Source organism: Xyrauchen texanus, chromosome 46, assembly GCF_025860055.1.
Source record: "Xyrauchen texanus isolate HMW12.3.18 chromosome 46, RBS_HiC_50CHRs, whole genome shotgun sequence".
Taxonomy (NCBI): Eukaryota; Metazoa; Chordata; class Actinopteri; order Cypriniformes; family Catostomidae; genus Xyrauchen; species Xyrauchen texanus.
Genome location: NC_068321.1, coordinates 5,095,676 through 5,121,175, shown reverse-complemented (window position 1 = coordinate 5,121,175; position 25,500 = coordinate 5,095,676). Strand labels below are relative to the sequence as shown.

General features: G+C 38.6%; 2 protein-coding genes across 3 annotated transcripts in view; both read right to left on the bottom strand.

The window, feature by feature from the left end:
• The window catches only part of si:dkey-234i14.6 (uncharacterized), a 29,125-nt gene extending 9,248 nt beyond the window's left edge, over positions 1-19,877 (bottom strand). For both annotated transcript variants that reach the window (XM_052119790.1, XM_052119791.1), the window contains exons 1-2: positions 19,199-19,877; positions 9,213-9,389 (exon numbers count right to left, since the gene is read on the bottom strand). In XM_052119790.1, coding sequence (XP_051975750.1) covers positions 9,213-9,389; positions 19,199-19,681 — 660 coding nt within the window. In that variant the 5' untranslated portion in view covers positions 19,682-19,877. The remainder of the gene's footprint in view (positions 1-9,212; positions 9,390-19,198) is intronic.
• si:dkey-234i14.3 (fibulin-7-like) overlaps positions 1-25,500 on the bottom strand; it is a 180,502-nt gene that overhangs the window by 51,894 nt on the left and 103,108 nt on the right. The window lies entirely within an intron of this gene.

Here is a 25,500-nt window from a genome sequence, read left to right as displayed (position 1 = left end):
CATTTCTTTTTGAAGAAGTTGGACTTGCAGTCAGTTAACTTGGAATTTCTAAAAAGAAATTGGTTGTTTATGAGTTAAAATTCTCAAATACTGAGCAGTTAGGTAATGACATCTAATTAAGCTACTCTCCGATGATGTAAAAAACAAAGTTATTGGCATTTCTGATCTTCAAATTACTCTATTGCCCTGGCAAAGATGTGCTCCCAAGTCACTTCTTATTTCCATCAGAACCCAATAGGAACTATTCTGGAAGAACTTTTCTCTTAAAGGCTTTGAGTAATGGTAATGACAGGAGCATTGGGACAGTGTTTATTCTTTTTTTTATATATATATATATATTTAGAACATTTAAACTTTTTAGATATTTACAAGCCCAACATAATGAAATTCTGGCAAATTTCACCTTTCAACAATATTTTCGACCATTTAAATTTTTTTGTTTTGTTTTTTAATAAAAATGTTTTCTTTTCCCAGATTTTCTTGACATGCAGATAATCCTCATCTGTGCACATTGTCGGAAATGGGAATGGAACATACCATATACTTCTATTGTTTTTATACAGTATCACACTAACTACTGTACTGTGATTTACATAAACTAACCCTAACCCACAGCCTAAACCTAACCCTAACAGAAAGCCTTTTGCATTATTAGAATTTAAAAAAAACTTTACATTTATGTATGGACTTTTTCCAAATAAGGACATCCCAAAATGTCCCCAAAGGGAGGTTTTGTCTGATTAAGCTCACTTCTGGCTACATATCTGTCCCCAAACTATAGCTCGATAACTACACACACAGAAACACACAGAACAAAGAACAAAAAGACAGAGTTTACACAAGGTATTAAGATGCGTTTCGGGTGTTCCAATCACAAGCGCTAAATACAGGTGTTAACAGAGAGCAAAACATTTTGTGATTTTATTTATGTTTTTTATGACTTTTGCAGTTTATTGCCATGTAGTAGCACAATGACATGGTTATTGATGTACTGTACACTCACTTAGCACTTTATTAGGAACACTATGGTTCTAATAAAGTGCCCGATGTGGTCTTCTGCAGTTGTAGCCCATCCACCACAAGGTTTGACGTGTTGTGCATTCTGAGTTGCTATTCTGCTCTCTACAATTGTATAGAGTTACCATAGCCTTTCTTTCAGCTCAAACCATTCTGTTGACCTCTCTCATCAACAAGGCGTTTTCATCCACAGAACTGCCACACAGTGGATGTTTTTTGGCACCATTCTGAGTCAATTCTAGAGACTGTTGTGTGTGGAAAATCTCTGGAGATCAGCAGTTACAGAAATACTCAAACCAGCCTGTCTGGCACCAACAATCATGCTAAGGTCGAAATCACTGAGATCACATTTTTCCCCATTTTGATGGTTGATGTGAACATTAACTGAAGCTCCTGACCCGTATCTGCATTATTTTATACATTACACTGCTGCTACACGATTGGCTGGTTAGATAATCGCATGAATATGTAGGTGTACAGGTGTACCTAATAAGGTGGTTGGCGAGTGTATTTCCTCTCTGTGATATAATTTCCTGTTTCATGATTTTCTTGTCATATGACATGAAAATTGTTTCCTACATGCTGAATATATTGTTCTGACTTTTATTGGGCAGACAACAATTTTTTCAAATATTAATAGCCTAATATTATAAAACGAAACTACTTCATTTGTTATTTTTTTGTTTAGAAAGACAAAATTATTAAATCTTTTTTAATGAATTACTGTATATACATAAAACAGATGGATACAGCAGTCTGTCAGTTGATGGAAGCTGACCCTTGGTAATCTACAAAATGATACCTTATCTGTTCAAACAAAAAGCTGATTAACTAAAGAGAGAAAAATCTGTATAAATTTTTATTCTAAACCTAGGCAAATGTTAAACGTTGACAAAATGTACAAATGAAGACAAACTCCCTCTGAATGAGTTGGTAAACATAAAGAACTGTATGCTATTGCAGTTACAGAAGAAGCCTGATTTTTCTCTGGTTCCCCTGCATCAGGGTATATTGCTGGAGCCAATAGACTATTATTATTCATAATGGCTTAATTTCCTCACCCATATTCATAGTCTTATTCAGCCTTGAAAGCCCCTGATGACCTCATGGCCACAGTCTGTGTGCACGAACACAGTATTCATATTCAAGTACTCAAACAAGATATAGAAAAACAGCATGGAAAAACAAATGATGCTATAGAGATTTGATGATGTGGTAAGATATAATAAATGTAAGAGGAAGAGAGAAGTGAAACAAAAATCCAGAAAGAACAATAAATAGAAATACTGATTCATGGTTTACTTTAAATAAGTTGAATGACTTTAAAATTACATTTATCTATTTATTTGTATTAATCAACATTTAACACTAAACACCTGCAATCAATTCATTCTTAATATTTTTATTGATAATGTGTAATACATTATATTATATAGACATGGTCCAAAAGTAAGACAGGATATGTCAACCTAGCAAACAAGCCATTAAAAGTTAAAAGAGACAGCACTGAATTTATTATTTTATGTTTGGAGACCAAAGTTCAGGTTCACCCTTAATAGCATCTTCATGTATTTTAATGGTAATGCTTCTTTTACATATCTATTGTTATTTGCTATTATTGCTGTAACCTTTATTATTTAACTGGCATACAAGGTGCACTCGATAAGCTTAGCGTTTGTGTAATCGTGGACTAACAGTGACACCTAGCGGCGTGGATGCAGTATCATTCAAAATCAATTGATTTTAGTTACAGATGCCATTGTAGAAATGTAGTATTCACAGTCAGCCATGATTAATTTAATCCAAGAGTGAAAGTGTCCAATATCAAAGACGGTTACTGAGATTAAGCGAGTAGTATTCGGCTGGTCATGTGATTCTAACATGGCAGCCCCCATGTGTGGACCCTCTCTATGTTGAATAAAACAGCTTTTGTAAGGTTACTGATATGACTGGAGTCTTCATCTCATGTGACTGCTCATGATTTTATACCTATGTTTCAAAATTAATATTAATTTCTTAAGGAGTAAAACTTTTTTAACAAGGAAAAAATTGCTGAGTGCACATTTAAAATGCTATTTAAACTATTGGCAAGATTTTTAAAAAGGCGACATTAGCAGTAGCCTTAAACAATGAATAAATAGCTATTTGGCCATCGATTAACATTATCTTCCCTGCCTTCAATTTCCTGCCTCCTGCTTCACTACTGTTCAGACGCATCTGCTTACTGCTCCGCACTTTGCTCCCTTGCTTTTACATTTTAATCTCACATTTTTATATCAGATGTTCAGCACCATGCTCAAAACTAAATCATTTTGCACCCACTCTAGAACCAGAGACTTTTGGGACTGATATTTTACTACAAAAGGGGAGTTTTTCTGTGTAAGCGGTCTACCAGCCTCCAACTGTCAGTTTACATTCCTGAAAAGGGACAACACAGCTGCCTTCACACAAACAGACGAGAAAGAAAATGCCTCCTTTCAGTTCAAACTCCACTTGCTGCACAAACTGCCATAGATTTCTACAAAAAAATCACAGTTCATGAAACTAAACTACTTGCAGTATTGCCAACCTCGACAGGCTATACAGAGCTTTGAATATGCAGCAAAACAGATGGCAAAAGTGACAGATGAAAGCGAGAGCACAAACCAATGGCATAAACAGGGAGCTAGACCCAAAGGTACTCAACATATAAGACAGTCACAATCAACACATATTGCAGCATTGGCATCTTCCACTCCAGTTATAACTCAACTAACCAATACTGGTATTCTTCCACCCCCAATGAGTCTTGAAAATAGATTTGAACCATTAGTGAATGTGGAGGAAGAAACCCCAAATGTGATCAGGCTTAGATCACAACAGCCAGCAGCTAACACTACATCTGGCAGGCGCTCAAGTTCGAGTAGGCAGCGGCATTCAGCTGAGACCACAGCAGAGCCTGACACTCTGATAGTGGGGGACTCCATTATCAGAATTATTGGTAACGGGGCTTCAACAACTTGCTGGATTCCTCGAGGAACAGTTTCTGAAGTAAATAAGGAACTTATGAACATTCTGATGAACCATAAGACTGTGAATCGAGTTATTATACATGTGGGGGAAAATAATATTCAGAAAGAGCAGTCAGAACTCCTTAAGAGGGATTTCAATGAACTCTTTGAAACACTTGGGAGATTGAAAATTCCATCGTTCATCAGTGGACCACTCCCAGCTCGAGGAACAAATACGTTTTCTCTGTTGCTAAGTGTAAACACTTGGCTGCACAAAACCTGCAACATGAGAGGATTGAACTACATTGATCATTTCAGTCTTTTCTGGAGTCAAAGAGAACTGTTTAAATCAGATGGCCTTCACCCTAACAAACTTGGTGCATAAGTGCTAAAGGATCCATCTGCAATGTGCTCAGATCCACTCAACCTGTATGGCACACAAACACCACCGCAGTGTATGGATGACCACAGGATCGTACTTCAGCACCTGGAAGGACATTTTATTGAGAAATCCCTCAATAACACAGCGAAGACACAACAACATGGGCCTGAGCCGCACACACAGAGCATACTACAGTCAGACTGTGACAACTTAAAAATGCTCCAAGATACAGGACCCAAGGACAACTTCCAGGAAAAAAGCCAAGGAAGCCAAGATAACAACAACATACATCAGCCTCCAGAAACACCAGAGCCACAGTCTCCATCACCACACACCTTCTCCCTCTTGTTAACATCTCCACATCTTTTTGATATAATTTTTTTTTTTATTGATTCGAAAAGCAGGATTACACAAACAGAACATACACACACACCCTCCCCCCAAACATCCCCCTAACTATATATATATATATATATATATATATATATATATATATATATATATATATAAACTTATTCAACAAATATATACCCAAACAAAACAAAATGTTTCTCTCCATAGCCCATAAATGACCACCCTCCAAAAAGGCCAAAAACCTACCCCATTTCCATATGCAACCGAACTGCCAAGCTGTCTATACGACATCTCTTCAAATTACGCTACCTTGCCAAATTCAGTGCACAATTCATAAAAAGAGGGAGCGCCCGCTGATCTCCATTCCTTCCGAATTATCTGTCTCCCGATCATCACGCTGGTGAGGACCCACCTTTTTACATACCTGTCGGTTATATCAATTACCGCCCCATCACATACAAATTGTCTTTTAGACCAAGCCTGTACTTACAATCTAGAGATCTTTCATTGCATCAGACGCACCCTTACATCTCTAGATGTAGACTTGATGTTTTTTAGGATCCTAGCCCACACTCCCTCCTCCAATACCAAGTTTAAATCTTTCTCCCATAATCTCTTCATAGAAGTTAAAGCTCTGTCCCAGACTCTGAATTAGCAGGGATAAATGTAATGAAACCCATCTTTCCACATCGCTCAAAAACCTTTGTATTAAGCAGTCAAAATTAACTTAAATCAGACAAATTTGCTGGGAATAAAATGCCCAAATACTTTATGCCCTGTCTGGGCCACTGGAAGTTCCCTGGCTGGAAAGCCATTACTGGGCAGTACGCTGTCAGAGCAAAGGCTTCAGATTTAGACCAATTGACTCTGTATCCCGAGAATTTAGAAAAGGAATTACTAATTCTATGGAGGCAAGGCATAGATCTAATGGGGTGAGAGACGAATAATAAAATATCATCTGCGTAAAGCAAAAGCTTATGTGCCACACCTCCCACCATCACCCCTGGAAAATCACTTTCCCTTCTTATCATGGCTGCTAATGTTTCCAGGGCATGACAGAACAATAATGTGGAAAGAGGGCAACCCTGCTGGGTGCCCCTATCCAGAGAAAAATAATCTGAAATTAATCCATTTGTTTGTCCCTCCGCTACAGCGTGTAACATCTCCACTTCTGAGCTTCTCTGAGAAAATGGAAGAACTAGTGTATGCTGTAGAAAGCTCTAACATCAAAGCGTGCTGGCTCAGCTCACCCTCCCTCAGAGAGTGCTCTCCGGCCACTGCCACAACGCAAGGATACATCTCATCCTTCTGCTCTCAATGAACAACAAACAACTGATAACAGCTCTAATTTATATGTATCTGGTCCCCACTACAATAGCAGCAACACTCACAAATGTTTACAGATCAAGCATGAACCAGCTGTGGCATTTTTTCTTTTCAACATCTGTTATGTTAAAATAGATACTGTCAATTTACCACTTTTAAACATCCACTCACTAAAGAACAAGTCGTTTCTAGTCAATGACCTCATCACCACAAATAACCTGGACTTTATGTTTCTAAATTAGTCTTGGTTAGATAACAGCTGCAATGCAACAGTCCTCAATGAATCAGCCCCTCCAAACTTTACTTTTATGAGTGTTTGCAGAGATGTTAGTAGAGGTGGAGGATTGGCGGCAATATTTAAAGATGTCTTTCAATGTTAGCAAGTGTCATTTGGTGATTACTTGACCTATGAATAAGTATTGTTCTAAAAGGTGCTTCACGCATTCTATTTGCAATTATTTATAGGCCTCCAAAATACTTTCCTGGCTTTATTGATGTTTTTACAGAACTGTCATCAACAACTTCCTCTGAATTTGACTGTTGACTTATTATAATTGGGGATTTCAACATTCATATAGATAAATCTGAATACAACACTGCCAAAGAACTAAAAACCCATTTTAAACACTTTTGATCTGACTCAACATGTAGATGGACCCACACACAATCGTGGACAAACTGTTGATCTGCTCATTAGCAAGGGTCTGAACATTCTGTCCACTATTATTAAGGCTGTTGCGCTATCTGACCATTTCTGTAGTTTCTTTGAAGTATTTTTGTTAGATTTTTTATTTATTTTTAACCCCTTATCTCCAAATTTTGAATGCCCAATTCCCACTACTTAGTAGGTCCTCGTGGTGGTGTGGTAACTCAATCTGGGTGGTGGAGGAAAAGTCTCAGTTGCCTTCGCTTCTGAGACCGTCAATCCGCTCATCTTAACATGTGGCTCATTGTGCATAACACCGCAGAGACTCACGGCATGTGGAGGCTCATGCTACTCTCCGCAATCCACACTCAGCTCACCACACACCCCATTGAGAGCGAGAACCCCTAATCGCAACCACAAGGAGGTTACCCCATCTGTGTCTACCCTCCATAGCAACCGGGCTAATTTGGTTGCTTAGGAGACCTGGCTGAAGTCACTTAGCACGTCCTGGATTCAAACTCGCAACTCCAGGGGTGGTATTCAGCGTCAGTACTCGGCCCCCTTCTTTGAAGTATTGATTTCTCCTGCCACTGAATTTAGATCTGTCTCTTTCAAAAAGAGGTACATAAATGAGAACACTAGTGTGAAATGTATCAAAGCTATATCTTTGAAACCGAGTATATCCACAGACTGTGTTGATGATCTCCTTGATAACAATAACTCAAAAGTTAAAAATGCTGTTGATGGCATTGCTCCTCTACATGTCTGGATGATCACTGGCAGACATAAAGCACCTTGGAGAAACACAACAGCAGAGTAAACCATGAAAAGAAAATGCAGAAAAGCAGAACGAATGTGGTGGAAAACAGAACTTGAAGTCCATTATCTATAAAGACATCCTTCGTGCTTTCAATTAGGAATTTGGCACAGCTTGGCAGATTTTCTTCTCAAACATTATAAACAGCAATATAAACAACAGCTGCACTCTTTATGCTAATTTAGAAAGACTAACAAACCCCCCCCAAACACAGGTTGCCTGTGAAATGCTCTCTAACAGAAAATGCAACGAGTTTGCATATTTTTTCATAAAAAAGATAAATATATTAAAATGGTGATCAGCTCGTCCTCATGAGGTCAGACAGCACCCACCAGTACAGCATCTTAAAACTTCAACCTGCTGTCTTGACACACTCCACACAACATTTTTAAAAAATGTGTTTAACTGTGTGGAAAAAGGTCTGTTAGAAATTGTAAATGTGTCACTCATTTCAGGCACATTTCCAAAGTACCTGAAAACTGCTGTTGTCAAGCCCCTTCTTAAAAAGAGCAATCTAGATAACTCAATATTGAACAACTATAGACCGATTTCAAATCTTCCTTTCATAAGCAAAATCAATTAAAAGGTTGTTTTCAATCAGATGAACAAATTCTTAATCTCGAATGGCTACTTGGACATTTTACAGTCTGGTTTCCAACTGCATCATAGCACAGAGACTGCGCTCATAAAGATCCTTAATGATATTCAACTAAATACTGATTCAGGCAAAATATCAGTGCTGGTATTATTATATCTCAGTGCTGCCTTTGACAATGTTGACCACAACATTCTACTAGGCATATTGGAAAACTAGGTAGGGCTCTCTGGGACGGTCCTCAGCTGGTTAAGGTCATATCTAGAAGGTAGGGGTTACTATGTGAACATAGGCAACTATGAATCTGAGTGGACATCTTTGACATGCGGCGTCCCACAAGGCTCAATTCTTGCACTGCTCCTGTTCAACCTGTATATGCTCCCCACATGGCCAAATTATGACAAAGAGCCTAATTGCATACCATAGCTATGCAGATGACACCCAGATCTATCTAGACATATTGCCAAATTACTACAATTTAACTTCTAATTTATGTTGGAGATTGGATTGTTTTGGGATTATTGTTGGGTTAACGTTAGGGTTGGGTTAGAGTTAAGGCTGACTTGACTAAAATAAAGTGTCCTCTAATACATTTCAGATATGCTTGTTGAATATAAACCTAACAGACCTCTCAGATCATGTCAGTTAGACATACAGAGGGCTTACTCAAAACAAGGTGAGACAGTGTTTAGCTATTATGCCACCCACAGCTGGAACCAGCTTCCAGAAAAGTTTAGAAGTGCCCCAACAGTAGCCACATTTAAATCCAGAGTGAAAACACATCTGTTTAGCTGTGCATTTTCTGAGTATTTTGCTGCACTTATTGATTTCACTGAATCATTTTGCTTTTGTCTTTCTTTCATTTTAATTATTCTATTTTCTTCTTTTTATTTAGTTTTTTATATAACTGTGCCCATATATAACTTTATGGCAGAGCTTTTTTTTTCATTCAAATAAAGAAAAAAGATCATTTATTAAGAAATAAAATAGGGTCAACTTTGATCTTTGATTCATGTTGACATTAAATAACAATTAAACGTCTTGCATATAGCCAGATTAGTTTATCAAGACTGTATGTAACTCACCTGTCTCTGGTCCAGTCTTTCTATAGTGGCATTGGCTCCATAAGCACGACATGATTCTACAATGTAATCAGCGCTGATGCCCAGAACAGAGCACGAATCACCACACGAGCCATCTGCAACTACAATGACCCGCGGCCACTCCCCCATCGGGATCTTCCTCAGGTACTCTTCACTAAACTGGATAATTACCACAAGAGAGATGTTTAGGTTAGAAGGGTCAGCATGAAGGATATAACTGAGCATGGTTTTGAATTAGAGTTCCACATTTGTTCTGGCTGATTAAACTAAACTCTAACATTTTTTTTTTTTACAATTTTAGAGTGAAAAAAAGGAAAGGAGCATCATGCAAACGTTTGGGCACCCCAAAAGTTTTGAGCTCTCGGATCAATTTTACCAAGGTCTCAGACCTTAATTAGCTTGTTATGGTTATGGCTTGTTCACAATCATCATTTGAAAAGGCTAGAAGGTGCAAATTTCAAAGCTTTATACATATTCTGACTCCTTAAATCTTGTCCCAACAATCAGCAGCCATGGGCTCCTCCAAGCAGATGCCTAGCACTCTGAAAATTAAACTAAGTGATGCCCACAAAGGAGGAGAAGGCTATAAGAAGATACCAACGAGTTTTCAGGTAGCCGTTTCCGAAGTTCATAATGTAATTAAGAAATGGCAGTTAATGGGAACGGTGGAGGTCAAGTTGAGGTCTGGAAGACCAAGAAAACTTTCAGAGAGAACTCCTCGTAGGATTGTTAGAAAGGCAAATCGAAACCCCTGTTTGACTGCAAAAGACCTTAAGAAAGATTTAGCAGACTCTGGAGTAGTGGCGCACTGTTCTACTGTGCAGTGACACCTGAACAAATATGACCTTCATGGAAGAGTCATGAGAAGAAAACCTTTCCTGCATCCTCATCACAAATTGCAAATTAACATCTACACAAGGCTGATGCATTTTGGAAACAAGTCCTGCAGACTGATGAAGTTAAAATATAACCTTTTGGCTGCAATGAGCAAAGGTATGCATAGAGAAAAAAGGGTGCAGAATTTCATGAATAGAACAGCTCTCCAACTGTTAAGCATGGAGGTGGATTGATCATGCTTTGGGCTTGTGTTGATGCCAATGGCACAGTTGAACATTTCACTGGAAGAGGAAAGAAAGGATTAAATTAAATACCAGCAAATTCTGGAAGCAAACATCACACCATCTGTAAAAAAGCTGAAGATGAAAAGAGGATGGCTACAACAGGATAATGATCCTAAACAAACCTCAAAATCCGCAATGGACTACCTCAAGAGGCGCAAGCTGAAGGTTTTGCCATGGCCCTCTCAGTACCCCAACCAAAACATCATCGAAAATCTGTGGATAGACCTGAAAAGAGCAGTGCATGCAAGACGGCCCAAGAATCTCACAGAACTAGAAGCCTTTTGCCAGGAAGAATGGGCGATAATCCCCCAAACAAGAACTGAAAGACATTTAGCTGGCTACAAAAAGCTTTTACAAGCTGTGATACTTCCCAAAGGGAGTGTTAATAAATACTGACCATCATTTGCAATGTCTAGAAATACTGTATATGGAAATTAGATTTATTTATATTTTCTGAAGAAAATATGAGTGGTGTTCCTTGCAATAATGTGTATTGGGTGGTTGCCAGGGCATTGCAATGCAGTGGCTTGGCTTGCATAAAAGGGCAAGGAGCATGAGCCTCTTTCATTCACAAATCTAAAGGTGCCCTTCTGGTCATCCCAAAAAAAGTGGAGGAATTTTAATAATAAATTGTAATTAGATGAAACAAAATTAAAATCTCTTAAAGGAATATTCCGAGTTCAAATCAAGTTTAGCTCAATCAACAGAATTGTGTGAACATATTTTGTGAAGGGTTTTATTAAATCCCTATGGAAGAAAAGAATGCCAAAAATACTTCTGGAACCAAGAGGGCAAAAAGTGTGCACTGTCGCACTCTATATCCATAGAATTCTAAAAATACCTAATTTCTCAAAGAACAATTCAAAAAGTGACATGGCAGATCTCACAAGCATAAATCATTAATAAGCAGAGACAGGGTGACTGGTAAAGACTCTTGTTTGTCATTGATGTGTGTCATCCTCCAGGAAGCAGGACCTTTTTATTTAACCAGACTGACAGTTTGTCACCCAAAATAGCTCTAAATGAAATCAAACTCAAGTCTTGTTATTTTCATTGGATGTGAGCTTGTCTAGGGATGTGGATGTGCCTAGCTAGTATATCAGAGGGGTTGCATTAATGGACAGGCCTGAATGTCTGAGACGAACCCATTAACATAAACTCTGAGTATATGGCTGTGTTCAGAATATAATAAAGGCGTACTTGCTGCATATTGCACAGTATATAATGATAAGGCCAACTATTTTTATTTAATAATATGTGAAAGAGTGTATGTCATGTAATGATAAACATTTCAAATATTATTTTGCTATATCACTGTCACATGACCTCTTTAGGTGCATGTTTCTTTCAGCGAGTGGCATCCAGTTATCACCTAATATATAAAAATGTTTTAATCGATTTTGTTTAAAAATGTCTCAACTCTTGGCAGTTTGGTCAATCAATGCGTTAAAAGTTATGCACTTAATTTCACATTGGTCATGTCTTGATGGTAACTGCTGTGCTGTGATACTTGTAAGATTTGTATTTGCAGCCCCCAATATGGTTAGAGGTGGATATGGTGGTGTTAGTGTTGGAGATTATTGTTGGGTCATATATATATATATGTAACCTCAGCAAAAAAGAAACATCCCTTTTTCAGGACACTGTATTTTAAAGATAATTTTGTAAAAATACAAATAACTTTACAAACCTTTATTGTAAAGGGTTTAAACAAAGTTTTCCGTGTTTGTTCAATGAACCATAAACAATTAATGAACATGCACCTGTAGAACTGTCATTAAGACACTAACAGCTTACAGACGGTAGGCAATTAAGGTCACAGTTATTAAAACTTAGGACACTAAAGAGACCTTTCTACTGACTCTGAAAAACACCAATAAAAGATGCCCAGGGTCCCTGCTCATCTGCATGAACGTGCCTTAGGCATGCTGCATGGAGGCATGAGGACTGCAGATGTGGCCAGGGCAATAAATTGCAATGTCCGTACTGTGAGACACCTAAGACTAGGTGGCTACAGGGAGACAGGAAGGACAGCTGATCGTCCTCGCAGTGGCAGACCACGTGTAGCAACAACTGCACAGGATCGGTACAACCAAATATCACACCTGCGGGAAAGGTACAGGATGGCAACAACAACTGCCTGACATCACAATCCCTCCATCAGTGCTCAGACTGTCCGCAATAGGCTGAGAAAGGCTGGACTGAGGGCTTGTAGGCCTGTTTTTAGGCAGGTCCTTACCAAACGTCACTGGCAACAATGTCCATCATGCTCTGGGGTGGTGTGTCACAGCATAATCGGACTGAGCTTGTTGTCATTGCAGGCAATCTCAAAGCTGTGCGTTACAGGGAAGACATCCTCCTCCCTCACGTGGTACCATTCCTGCAGGCTCATCTTAACATGACCCTCCAGCATGACAATCCCACCAGCCATACTGATCCTTCTGTGAGTGATTTCCTGAAAGAGTAATGTCAGTGTTCTGCCATGGCCAGTGAAGAGCCCAGATCTCAATCCCATTGAGCACGTCTGGGACCTGTTGGATCAGAGGTTTAGGGCTAGGGCCATTCCCCCCAGAAATGTCCATGAACTTGCAGGTGCCTTGGTGGAAGATTGGGGTAACATCTCACAGCAAGAACTGGCAAATCTGGTGCAGTCCATGAGGAGGAGATGCACTGCAGTACTTAATGCAGCTGGCGGCCACACCAGATACTGACTGTTGCCCCCCTTTGTTCAGGGACACATTACTCCATTTCTGTTAGTCACGTCTGTGAAACTTGTTCAATTTATGTCTTAGTTGTTTAATCTTTTATGTTAATAAAAATATGTACACATGTTCATTTTGCTGAAAATAAAGGCAGAAAATTAGAGATTTTATATACATATATAATATATACACACAAAATACTGTGCCAAAGTCTTTGTCTTAAGATGTTATTTATATCTTCAGCTTTAGTTTGTCAATAGGAAATATAAATGTTACACTCTCAAACATTACTTTTGCAAATAGAAAGATTAGAACAGAAGAACAGGGAGCCCTGCAACAGATGTTATGGCCCCCACAGAGACCCCCACTGAACATCGATGTCAGTCTGAGATTACATGAAGATACAGAAGCAATTGAGCCTAAACAGATAGAAGAACTGTGGTGAATTCTCCAAGAAACTTGTAACATCCTATCTGCCAACAACCAAGAAAAACTGTGTCCAGGTGTATCTAGGAGAATTGGTGCGGTATAAAAGCAAAGGTGGTCACACCGAATATTGATTTAGCTTTTTTATGCTTACTGGACTTTGTATAACATTAAACTAAAGTGTAAGAGGAGTGTAGATGTGTTAAGAGCTTCTGTTTGTGTGTCTCTTTACATGTATTTTTGTTTTACATTACATATGTTAGCCAGCAGGTGGTGGTAAAAGATGTTGTGTAATATGAGCCAATTAGGTGACATAAAGTGAATCCGCATCAGTCAGTGTTTACATATAACAACGCTCTGTGATTGCTTGTATTAATGCTACACTACTAAAGCTAGGAAATATCTTTAAACCGCTTTAAATGAACAACTTCAGCATTAAGGCTTATCACAGCAGAGAGACACAACAGACTGATTAATTACACAATCTCAAGTCGCTTACCTCTTTCTGGACTTTCCACATTGGAGAGGACGTTCTGTTTAAAATGGCGTAGGAGATTGCGGTTTCTATATTGAAAGATTTTGTGCAACGGCTACCACAAAATAGGGAGAAATACCCCCGCTTGGACGGTTATTTTTCCACTGAGACAGCTGATCTTTAGAAACCTGACAGCATCTCTGCTTGGGAGTGGCAACAGGTGATCACACACACTCCATCTCTTTATATCTCTCTCTCTCTCACACACACACACACACATTCATCCTTGTTTCTCCAATAACTTGAAAGAAACAGCACAAGCCATGATACTAGTTCTGAAGTGAAATTTTTTAATTACAAATGAAGGCTTGGATGGATAATTTGTTTTGAACCAGCAACGGAAGATTCTGATCCATATTGTAAGAAAGTAGTTCCATGCAAAAATTCATTTTTTATGACCGTACTCAGTTTTTCTCAGTTTTACTCAAGAAGCAATATCACACTCACAATCATGCAATATGGCCCTAAATCAGCACTGCTGTGATTAACTACGGCACTCGGCATGTAGCCGAATCTCAGAAGTGCTGATGTAGGACCATGTCGCACTCATGCTTGTGTGATATTGCTTAAATATATGCATATATAATATATATAGATATTGATGATGGATCATTATAATAGGTCTCATCCAAATATCTGGCAGTCAGAGTAAGCCTGCATAGGAGCCCAGTATTGATAAGATTTCCAAAATAACCCAAACAAACGTCTGCTGTGACATAAAAATAAACCATTTACAGCACGCAGCTGCCCATAAAAGAAAGAGCACTTTTATAGCAAATGCTATTGACCATCACAACACACCCAGATAGAAGAACGAGAAAGAAAACAGAAGGTCGATAGAAAGGGATCAGATAGTAGAAGTGAATGTTTAACAATGGTTCATAGCTGATTCTTGTCAGAATGGCTCCAACTGCACTGCTTATACATAATCATTCCGAGCAATACAGACACCAGACAATTTAATAAATTAATCTACTGCTGAATTAGTTATGCCTGTGTATTAAATTAAGTGTATTAAAAGGGAATTATGGGAAGTGTAGTCCAGGAACAGATGACTGGGGAGAAACACAGGGCAGACAACAGTGAATCATGACACTATCGATTAGGTTTATGTTTAAGGTTTAGGGTAGGGAGGTAGGTAGGTTTTATTTATTTAAAACTCGGAAGAGCATTGAAGGAATATTCCGGGTCAAATACAAGTTAAGATCAATCGACAGCATGTGTGGCATAATGTTGATTACCACAAAAATTTATTTTGTATTGTCTCCCAGCAAAAATCTGGGTAACATTGAAGCACTTACAATGGAAGTGAATGGGGCCAATCCATAAACATTAAAATACTCACAGTTTCAAAAGTGACACAATGTGACATAACAGCTTGAGTTGTCTACACCGGGCACATCAACACAAACTTTCTAAACCATTTATTTGTGTTGTTGGCAGTAGTAGCTCCAGCACGTGCAGTGCAAAAAAAAAACAGTGGGTGTTTATGTTGAAGTTTTAATGAGGCGCTTATGCCAAAACTGAGCATTTTAGACAGAGGGCCAGAGACAGGGTGGAAAATCTTACATACCCCTATGTCCCCCACCCCCCTTTAAGGGGCGACTTCTGGTCCCCCGAAGATGAATGAGGAGGGCAGGATGATCCAGATGAGAAAGGGAAACTGGAAGACGATCAGGTGGCCAGGGAGAAGACCCCAGGGTCAGGACTGGGTCCGGAGGTCTGGGGGGTGGCCTCAAGGCTGGGGTAGAATCGGGAGGCCTGGGAGACGGCCACAGAGCAGGGACTGGGTTAGGGCTGCACGATTTGGACTAAAAGTCATATTGCAATATTGTGATTGCGATTTGAACTGCGATTATGATGGTAATGTTATCCACATGTTCAACTGCAAAAAGGCTAATGGGTTTTCACACTTGAGCCCTCTTAAAAAGAACCAAACTGAGACCTTTTTTCAGTTCAACCACAATCAAATAAATATATAAACAGTGAAACAAAGTCTTCTTCATATCCAAATGTTACCATCCACCATGTACCTGTTTTTGTCCATTTGTGATAGGGTCTCAGCCCACTAATCATCATCATTAGTTTTTGAAACAGTCAACTTGAATATTAGGGATGCTCCAATCAGAATTATAACATCCGAGTCTGATCTCCAATTTTCATTTCATCAATCGATGCTGATTGTTTAACTTTTTATCAGCAGCTCTGTCAAAACTGGTTATATGTAAACTTTCTGCTCAACGTCACTGTTAACTGAATTTCCCTGTTGGCAAAACCATAGTTGTTGCCTAGTTTATGCTGTCAAAAATAATGTTGATTGAATAATTCAGAATACACAAAATATAATTTTAAAATATAAATGTTACTCTTTATTCTAAGCCTTAAAACTACTAGGTTTATACAAACTATTCTTTACTGTATATAAGAGGCTGTATATGAGGCTTAATGTCAAACTGTGTAATTACATTTAAAGTGAAAATTTTGGTTAGTTTGTCACCATTTCATTAAATTATTTGTATTCATTATTTGATTATATTTAATTTAGCAATGCATTATATTATAGTAATTAAATATTTGATATAGATTTATTATATGTATGTTCCTTCCTTTTCATTTTGTTGGATGCTGGTAATATTAGTTCCGCTTTCACTTGTTTCCAGGGGGAGTGTACTAAGAGTGACACACTCTTGCAGGCAAACAAATGACAGGAGAATAGAGGAAGAGAATTTTCTGGACTCTACAGGTGTTACTGTTAATGCAGTTTGCTCAGCAATAATTTAGTAAAGATGTTTGAATTATACCCCATCTTGTATTCTGCATTATTATTATGATACCTGTGCCTTGCGGAGACTGAGATGCTGCTACCACAGATAATAATAAAAAACGCTTCACGCAGGACGCACCGGTTTAGTGTAAATAAAGCGTTTAGCGCAAGTAAGCAAACGGGACTGAACTCAGAGCACTTCTGTTACTCTAAGCATGAGAGGGATTTGTGGAGCACAGCACCGCTCTGAAAACACTGTAACAATGCTCTAACTTAATATAGACTGGACAGAGCAGCGCATATAAAGTTTGAAGGGAGCAGACTATTTATTTATTTAATTAAATCGCAGCCCTTTGCCATTTAATAATCGCACAAGGTCATATCGCAGTTTCGATTTTATTTAGATTAATTGTGCAGCCCTACACTGGGTCAAGAGGCCGGGGAGACGGCCACAGGGCAAGGACTGGGTCAGGAGGTGGAGTTTCAGGGGGTGAGGGCGGAGCCGTGGATGACTCTGAGGGCAGAGCCATGGGAGGCTCGACGAAGGCAGGCGGAGCCGTGAGAAGCCATGGAATGCGGAGCTGTGAGAGGCTTGAGGGGCGAAGCCATGGAATGCTGAGCCGTGAAGGGCTCAAGGGGCGTAGCCACGGAATGCGGAAACATGGGAGGCTCAAGGGGCGAAGCCATGGAAGGCAGAGTCGTGAGAGGTGGAAGGCTCGGTACTAAGAGCCGCAGATGACTAGGAACTGACTCCCGTGGTCGAGGGCACAGGCAGAGACTGGGGATTGACCTCCATGGTCATGAGCACTGACCATGTGACTGGGGAGAAGGTGACCTTTTCATTCTCCTCCTTTTCCAGACAGCTGGGAGAATTGTTCTGGGAATGGTCAAGGCTACAGGCATTGGCTCTGGGATGGTCAAGGCTACAGGCATTGGCTCTGGGATGGTCAAGGCTAAAGGCATTGGCTTTGGGATGGTCAAGGCTACATGTATTGGCTCTGGGACGGGAACAAGGAACATAATGATGGGGAACAGATGGCAATGATGAGGGCAGTGCATTCTGGGAAATGTAGTCCGGGGGAAACAGAAGACAGAGGATGAAATCCACTTCAAAATAAGAGTCCTTAGAAACACGAAGGAGACACACTGTGACACAGGGAAGATGATCAATTCTTTTGAAGCACTCCATGACCCCTTTACAATTTTCATGAGATCAGGCTTTATCAAAACATTTCTCTGTTTTTTTTGTCTGGTTGTCCGTCGAGCCCAACATCACAACACTGGTTGGCCATTCTAATTCCTTTTATGTAATAGTTATCTGTCGAGCTGGCTCACGGTTATAGAAATGTGTTTTTGCTTGTATATTCATGATTAATTTGTTTCAGAGGCAATAGCTCTTGTGCCGCTCTCTTTAAAAAGATAACATTTTTAATTCAGAGAGGCATAGAGGAAATGTCACACAACAGCCACACAACAGAAAGAACATTATGGTCAATATATTGACATACTTTATGTTTCCAGGAAATTTGGTTGTGTTGGATGGATTTTAATTGGTGAAGGTCATTTTCTGCAAATAAACAGCAGCTTTATTAAGCTCCTTGGTTACTCGGCTCTCTGAGGTTGACAGAACTTTTAGGATAGTGTCCTACAATTGATAACCTGACTGAGCTAGCAATTCCTCAGAAAGAAGCATTATGCTGTCTTCCTAAAGCCTATTCCTCTGCTTTGTGGGATAAAATAAAGTTTGAACAATTGTAAACACAAAAATTGGCTTCAATTTGCTTCTAAATTAACTAGTTTGTTTAAAGTCAGAAATGTAATTGAACTCCAATGAATGAATCTAAATACATAAGTTTACACCAGCTAAATTCATTTTAAGGGTTAGAGCAGGTAGAAACAGTTTCTCAAAGTACCAATTGCAGGCTCCTGAGATGATGGTCATTGGTGGCTTCAAGACATTTTCAAAAGGGATTTCAAAAACATGGAATGACATTAAAACATATTTTAACCGATTTTAATCTCTTTTAAGATGAGAATGTGCACTTCAAATGACTAAAAGTCATATTGGTCAATTAAAAATGCAAAAGTTCAAAAACAAATCATTACAAACAGACAAAACAATAAATGTCATCCAACTTTGGTAGTTTGTTAGACAGCAGAGTGCAGTCTGCGGACTGAAGTAAAGACCTGCTCAGACTGTTATATTTAGTAATTATTATAATCATTAGCCCCTATTAATAGTGTGGACGTGAAGATAAGAGTCAGTACAGAACTAAATAACCCACAGGGAATGAAAATATAGAGTAAAATTGCATTAAAATATATATATATCGAGAACAAAATAAAATGACATAAAAATATTAACTTTTGCACGTGGTTTTGCAAGAAATGCTGTAAACAGAGAAACTGCGAGCACGTACCTTTGTACCCAAATGGACTTTCACGTCAACCTTTTGCTTCTTCTGCTCCAGGATGCTCAGCAAATACTCTTGAAACACTCCGATTTTGGTGAAAAAGTGCTCGTTGTGCCAGCACCCTTCCATGTTGTCGAAATCCACCCCCAGGTCCAGTAGGAAGCGGACGCTGCGGGGATCCAGCGCGATCTGTTGGGGTCTGCAGAGCAGCGCGCTCCGGTAGCGCTCATCCAGCACCGTCAACTTCAGCACCTTCCCCGAACGGACAGCGACTAGTGCCGCGGTCAGTCCGATAGGACCCGAGCCAACGATCAGAACCGAGATTCTAGCTCGCCATTGGCGGATTCCGTCCAGGCTCACCTTCACCACCACGTAGACCAGCACTGCGAGTAAAGTACTTAGCGCGGTGTCATACGCCAGCGTCCGGTACTGCTCCTCCACGCTGCCGTTAAAGCGATCCGCTTTGCTGTCCAAGTTCACCGCTTCCATGTCGCGATTATTTGAAGAAATTAAGAATAAGCTTCACTTGTTGATGAGCTTTGCCATCTCCAGTTGCCACGTTACATGTGGAGAAGTGAAGTGAACAGTGGTATAAACGCTCTCTTCCTCAACAACTCCCTTAAACACGATGAAGAAAGAGCAGCCTCTCTTGCTTTCCAGTCCTCAGAAAAAAAATCTGTGCAAAAATCACTCATCTATGCGTATCATTTTGTCCATATGTTGTCTACTAAGAATGCTAAAAGCGCACTGCAGAGAGAGAGAGAGAGAGAGAGAGAGAGAGAGAGAGAGGAGAGAGAGAGAGAGAGCACAATACCAGTAGCAGCGCGGTGTACCTCATTAACAATGCTCAGTCTGGACAGAGCCAACTTACCACCGACACTGCCTATATAGGGGGTGGTGCAACCTAGTGGTTAAATATCTGGGCTGGTAACTAAGAGATTGCAGGTTCAAACCCCACAAGGGGTGATGCATGAGATCACAATGTATCCATTGAAACACTTTTTCCAGAAGAACTGCCCATGTAATAGGTGAACTGCTTCAATTTAGTTACTTTAAAAAGGAAATCTTGGCTGTGCATGGACTGTGCTGATGCCGAAAATTGTGCAAGGCATAGGCTACTATCCATGTTCTGATTAGAAACAAGAACAACCGATGTATTCTTTGGCCTTAAACTACTCAAAAAAGTAATCCACTACAATTACTCTAAAAGTATTATTTGAATACACTACTGATTACTTCATTCGAATAATTAATCACATTACTAATAACAATACTTTCAAGTTACTTTTCTAAACAGTTGTAAAAAAGTGTCTTTCTGCGCTAATTTAAAATAATATCTACATTTCATCTTTGTTCATAATCATACACTCAGCACCATATGTTTCTCCTTTTCAATGAACATGTTCAAACACCAAATATGCCTAATAAGATGAAAATGTGTACAGTCATGTAAACGCCTCTAATGGCTTTCCTTTATTGAGGTTCGGTCATAAATAATTTAATTATGAACTGATCAACACAGGTCGATTTTTACACATTACCCCGATTTCAGCACGATCTTCATATAAAATGTAAAATATAATCGTACTTAAAATTAAGTAACTTGTTTGAAAGTCAGTAACTGTAATCTGATCTCAAGAATTTTAAACGTAATGTGTAACAGACTAAAAAAGTAACTTAATATGTAATCAGATTACACCCAAAACTGTAATCAACAAAGAAATATTTATATTATGGATAAAGACAGATAGTGTTGTATATTCACATAATCCAAGAAAGCTTTATGACCTGTAGTCTGGGGCTGGGCGATAAAACGATCTCGATATTTATACAAATAATTAATGAACATTACATGACTGTGGCAAAAGTTTTGCAAAACTAAATTACGTGCTTCGTTGCATGTTTAGCTGCAGTTTCCGATTGAAATGTCCAGCAGGGGGTGCCAAAAGCGAGTGAAATGGTGCCGTTGAAAGGCTTTTCAGGTGAATATTAGTCACATTAGCCTAAAACTGTAAATGCATTATAGTAAAGGTAGTTCGATATCATAACATAGCAGTGTGTGAGTAATAGAGCAAAAAATTGTTCTTTATAAAATCAGCTGTTGTAGTTGTGATTTGTGTAAAAGGGAATAAAACGCAGAGTTGTTGTAGCACGTTTAATGTTAATTTCACCAGGAAACTGTAGCAAAATATAGAATTTGGCACATAAAAGTCAGTCTGCAAAAATGTAGTTACATATATAGTAAAGTTCATTCTATGAGACCAGGTGGTATTTCAATGATAAACCTTTGAGTAATTTTTTATATTTAGCCTATGTTCTACATCAAGATGGTCAGGTGTGTGTCGCTAAAAACACAAGTATTTTGGTAAAGTTGCACTCAAAGCCACTAGCTGAATCACAGTCATTAAATCAGCCTGTTAGGAAGTGTTAGCTGGCCCTGCTGTCATGTAAACCAGTAATGAGGTTATAAGTATCCAGCTTACATGATATTGTTTTGTACCAAACAATGCAGTACTGACAATGCAATACAGATATCAACTAAACACAAGAGCAACTCCTACACCATTGCTGTTCACAAATTCACCACTGATCTTTTTCACATGCAAATGAGCTTTGCGGCAAACTGTCCATTGTTGCCAAAGGTGAAGAGCTGCAAACTTCTGCAGCGAATCAAAAGCTCATTTGCATGTGAAAATTACGAGCGGCAAGTTTGCTACTTGCAAGTTTTGATTCACTCACAGTGTTATTTTCAGCCCCATTATTGATTCTCTAGAGCTAAAACTGTCAAGTTGATGGAATCCAGACTCAAAGATTAAACTGCAATGGATGACTCCTCTACCTTTCAAACTCATAGTAAACTCTAGCTAGCTATTGTAATGGGCAGTTTATTGATGTTCTGTAAATTGTAATTAGCATTTTTAACTGTGGAAGCAGAAATGGAAAGAGATATGGGAAATAAAACAAGGAAATGGATCAGTTTTTTATGTAGGGGGTGGCTATATTCTAAACTTAACATGATATTATTTTAAGGCAAGAAATTGACATTTGTAAATAAATCAGTTGATTCATATGCAAAATTACATATACGTTCAAACTGATTTTTGAACTGATCAATTTGTTATAAATTAGATATATTGAGCTAAAAGTATCCAGTGAAGAAAATAAGATATTTTATGTAGGAAGACATTTTTGGTTTGCCTCCATTAAGTTATTCTCCCTTATTAATCATTCTCTATTTCTTCATGAAAAAATGTATTTGTTTAAGCAATGCGTTCATTTTGAGTCTTCCTTTCGGACTTATGTTGACTGAATGTATAAAGATCTATCACAATTTTCTTCTCTTTGATTTCTGAAATGTGCTTGCAGGTCCAGCAGAAGGTGTCTTCCATTTAAGCACTTCCTCTTAGCTACTGTTGCCATGAGCTCAGTCTTTCAGGGTCAAAGCTTTCTGTAAGGATGCTTAAAGCCAGCAACAATTGAATGAAGCTCTCTAACTGAAACAGGATTGATTTGAACAGTGAAAGGTTGCATAACTTTCTTTAATGAACTCAGAAAAGACACACAGTATTGTGACCTACCTTCCATAGGATAAACATACAGGATACAGGAAATTAGGTATATAGCAACCTTCAAATTCACAATCCAACTTTTGCTCATTCCTTCTTCAAAACCTTGAAATCAAGTGACATATCAAATTCTTCCATTCCCTGCTAGTCTTTTTTTCTCATTGGACATTCATCAGGGTAATTGAGCTGTCCTGCACTCATATTGAAGATCAATACGATGACAAATGTCTTACATGACTTGCCTGGACTCACATTAGTGGTTTGACCTTTATGATAATTAGCTGAATGACACATAGATAATAGCAGAGAGACATAAAGCAAGCAGCACTAAACTAAATATATCAGACCCACATTTACAAGCAGGTCTTTCAATGCATGCGGTGCAATGGTACAATGCAAGTTGGAAAATGATTACGGTTATGCCGTGAAAAGACAGAGCCTGTGGCTTGTATTACAGACCTGAATTAAAATATATATTTGTAAATATATATCTTAAATAGTAGTTCTGCCGCTTTAAATCAACAACCCAGAATTAACAAAGCATTTATTGTACACTAAACAATTTTCCTGAACATGCATGTACTATAATAAAAGAAATAGTACTCAATCTTTTTGGAATTAATAAGGATTTGAACAAACCCCAAATCTACCGTATTACAGTTTGGTGCGTTTGTCCACATCAATTGTGCAGATTGTTATGGAGAGGTGTGCTGTAACTTTTCTACATGATCAGAATTATGATTTTTACCTGGCAGATGATACAATAGTTGAAGAAATCCCGTTGACTTACACTGAAGGAGGGATCCGAGCCTTATCTAGAGACCAGAATAGAGCACAACATTCTAGTTCCAGAAGTAAAAATCCCATTCATTTTCTTCATAGACAAACTGATTTTAGCAATAACATATAAGCCTATAAAGACAGACCTACCATGAGCTCCAGAGTTGTTCGTTGATGGTTTATGCCTCTGTTAAAGCCATCAGTCAGTGTTAAATCAACTTTATTGTTAAAAAATCATGTTTAGTATCAGACATCCTGGTGAAGAACTACATTACCCAGGATTCTGCAGAGAATTATCCACCAATCAGAGAATCACAGCCAATAAAGTGCATAAAAAGTGCTCTGCAGCAACCGCCCACTCTCATGACGCACAGTGAATGATGCAAACGAGTATCTCTACACACTCAAATTACTTATATATTTGCAAATATTTGAATATTTTGCAACAAAATTTAAATACATTGTTTCTACACTTATAATCAACAACTTTAAATGAATGGTTTTATATATTTCCATATTTATTTATTTGATTATGTCATTCACAATGCTAGATGGGTTGTAGTTTCTGCCCTCATCAAAGACAGTAAGTACACACTTTTGTACCCAGGAGCACAACTTTCCATATACGGGAATGTATGCAATCCATGTTGGTGCCCGGGGGATGGGTTGCTGGGTTGGGGGGGTTTAATGGTGTTACCCTTGAATGTCCCCCTTAATCGGGGTATGAGTGTGTGTGTGTGTGTGTGTGTGTGTGTGTGTGTGTGTGTGTGTGTGTGTGTGTGTGTGTGTGTGTGTGTGTGTGTGTGTCTGTGTGTGTGATTGGGGGTTATGCTGTGTTGGTCCCCCTTCAATGTTTTCGTCGTCGTCTTGTTGGAGTTGGGTTCTTGCACCACTGCTTGTACCTTTATATATATATATATATATATATATTTTTTTTCAGATTTTTAAATAACTTTTTCCTTCAAATCATAGATTGTTATGTTGTGATTTACCACTGAGCTGATTTGGTTCATTGCTTAGAACTCTTTTATGAAATCCTTCAGTGGAAAAATGGTTAGGAAAATCTTCTGGAACCAAGATGGCTGAAAAAGTGTGGACACTGTTGCGCTATATATCAGAGAGACTTGGGATGGGCTCTTTTAATTTTGACCAGTAAGTAAACATCTAGCAATCACCCAGAAAACCCTAACAAGCACATAGCAACATCATAGAAACCACCCTCAACACCAGAGTTTGTGGCTGTGAATGTGTGCACTGGCAAGCACCTATCACATTTTCTTCAGAAATATAAAAATCTAGTTCAGTATCATTGTCCACACATTATTAATTCAGTAAATGTAGTGAATATAATTCACTGGATTGCGTACATGTTACTAAACCCAGGTCCGGCCAGTCTACAGGTAATGAAGGCAGCCACCTAGGGCCCTGAGGTGCCAAGAACACAAAGTAGATGAAGAAATCATAAAATTCAGGAATACTAATACATTTTTACTTTAAAATTCTCCACATTTAAATTGTTTTTTATAGCGCACACTTCTTAAAAGCTTGACCAACACATATGGACCTGATCATTTAACATACAATTCACAGTGACGGTGAAAACTAAAAACAACATATTAAGTATAAAATAAGCTCTGATGACTAATCTGCATAATTTATTCATAATGCAAAGCATTGCAGGGAACTGGAGCACGACTTCTATCACAGTATTATTAGACACAGGTTGCAAACCTTGCTGAATAATGCTCATGCCTGATAGAAACGCAGGAAATAAGTTATGAAAAATATTGCTTTGGGGCTATTTGAGGCTTATTTTGTGTAAAGGATAGCAGAAACAGCGCTTGTCAAATTATTGGGGCTTTTCACGTTTTCTCAAGAATAATCTGTATATTCACGAAAATTTAAAATCACATATTTTAAACATGAACAATTAATCTGGAAAATAACCACACCATTCTATCT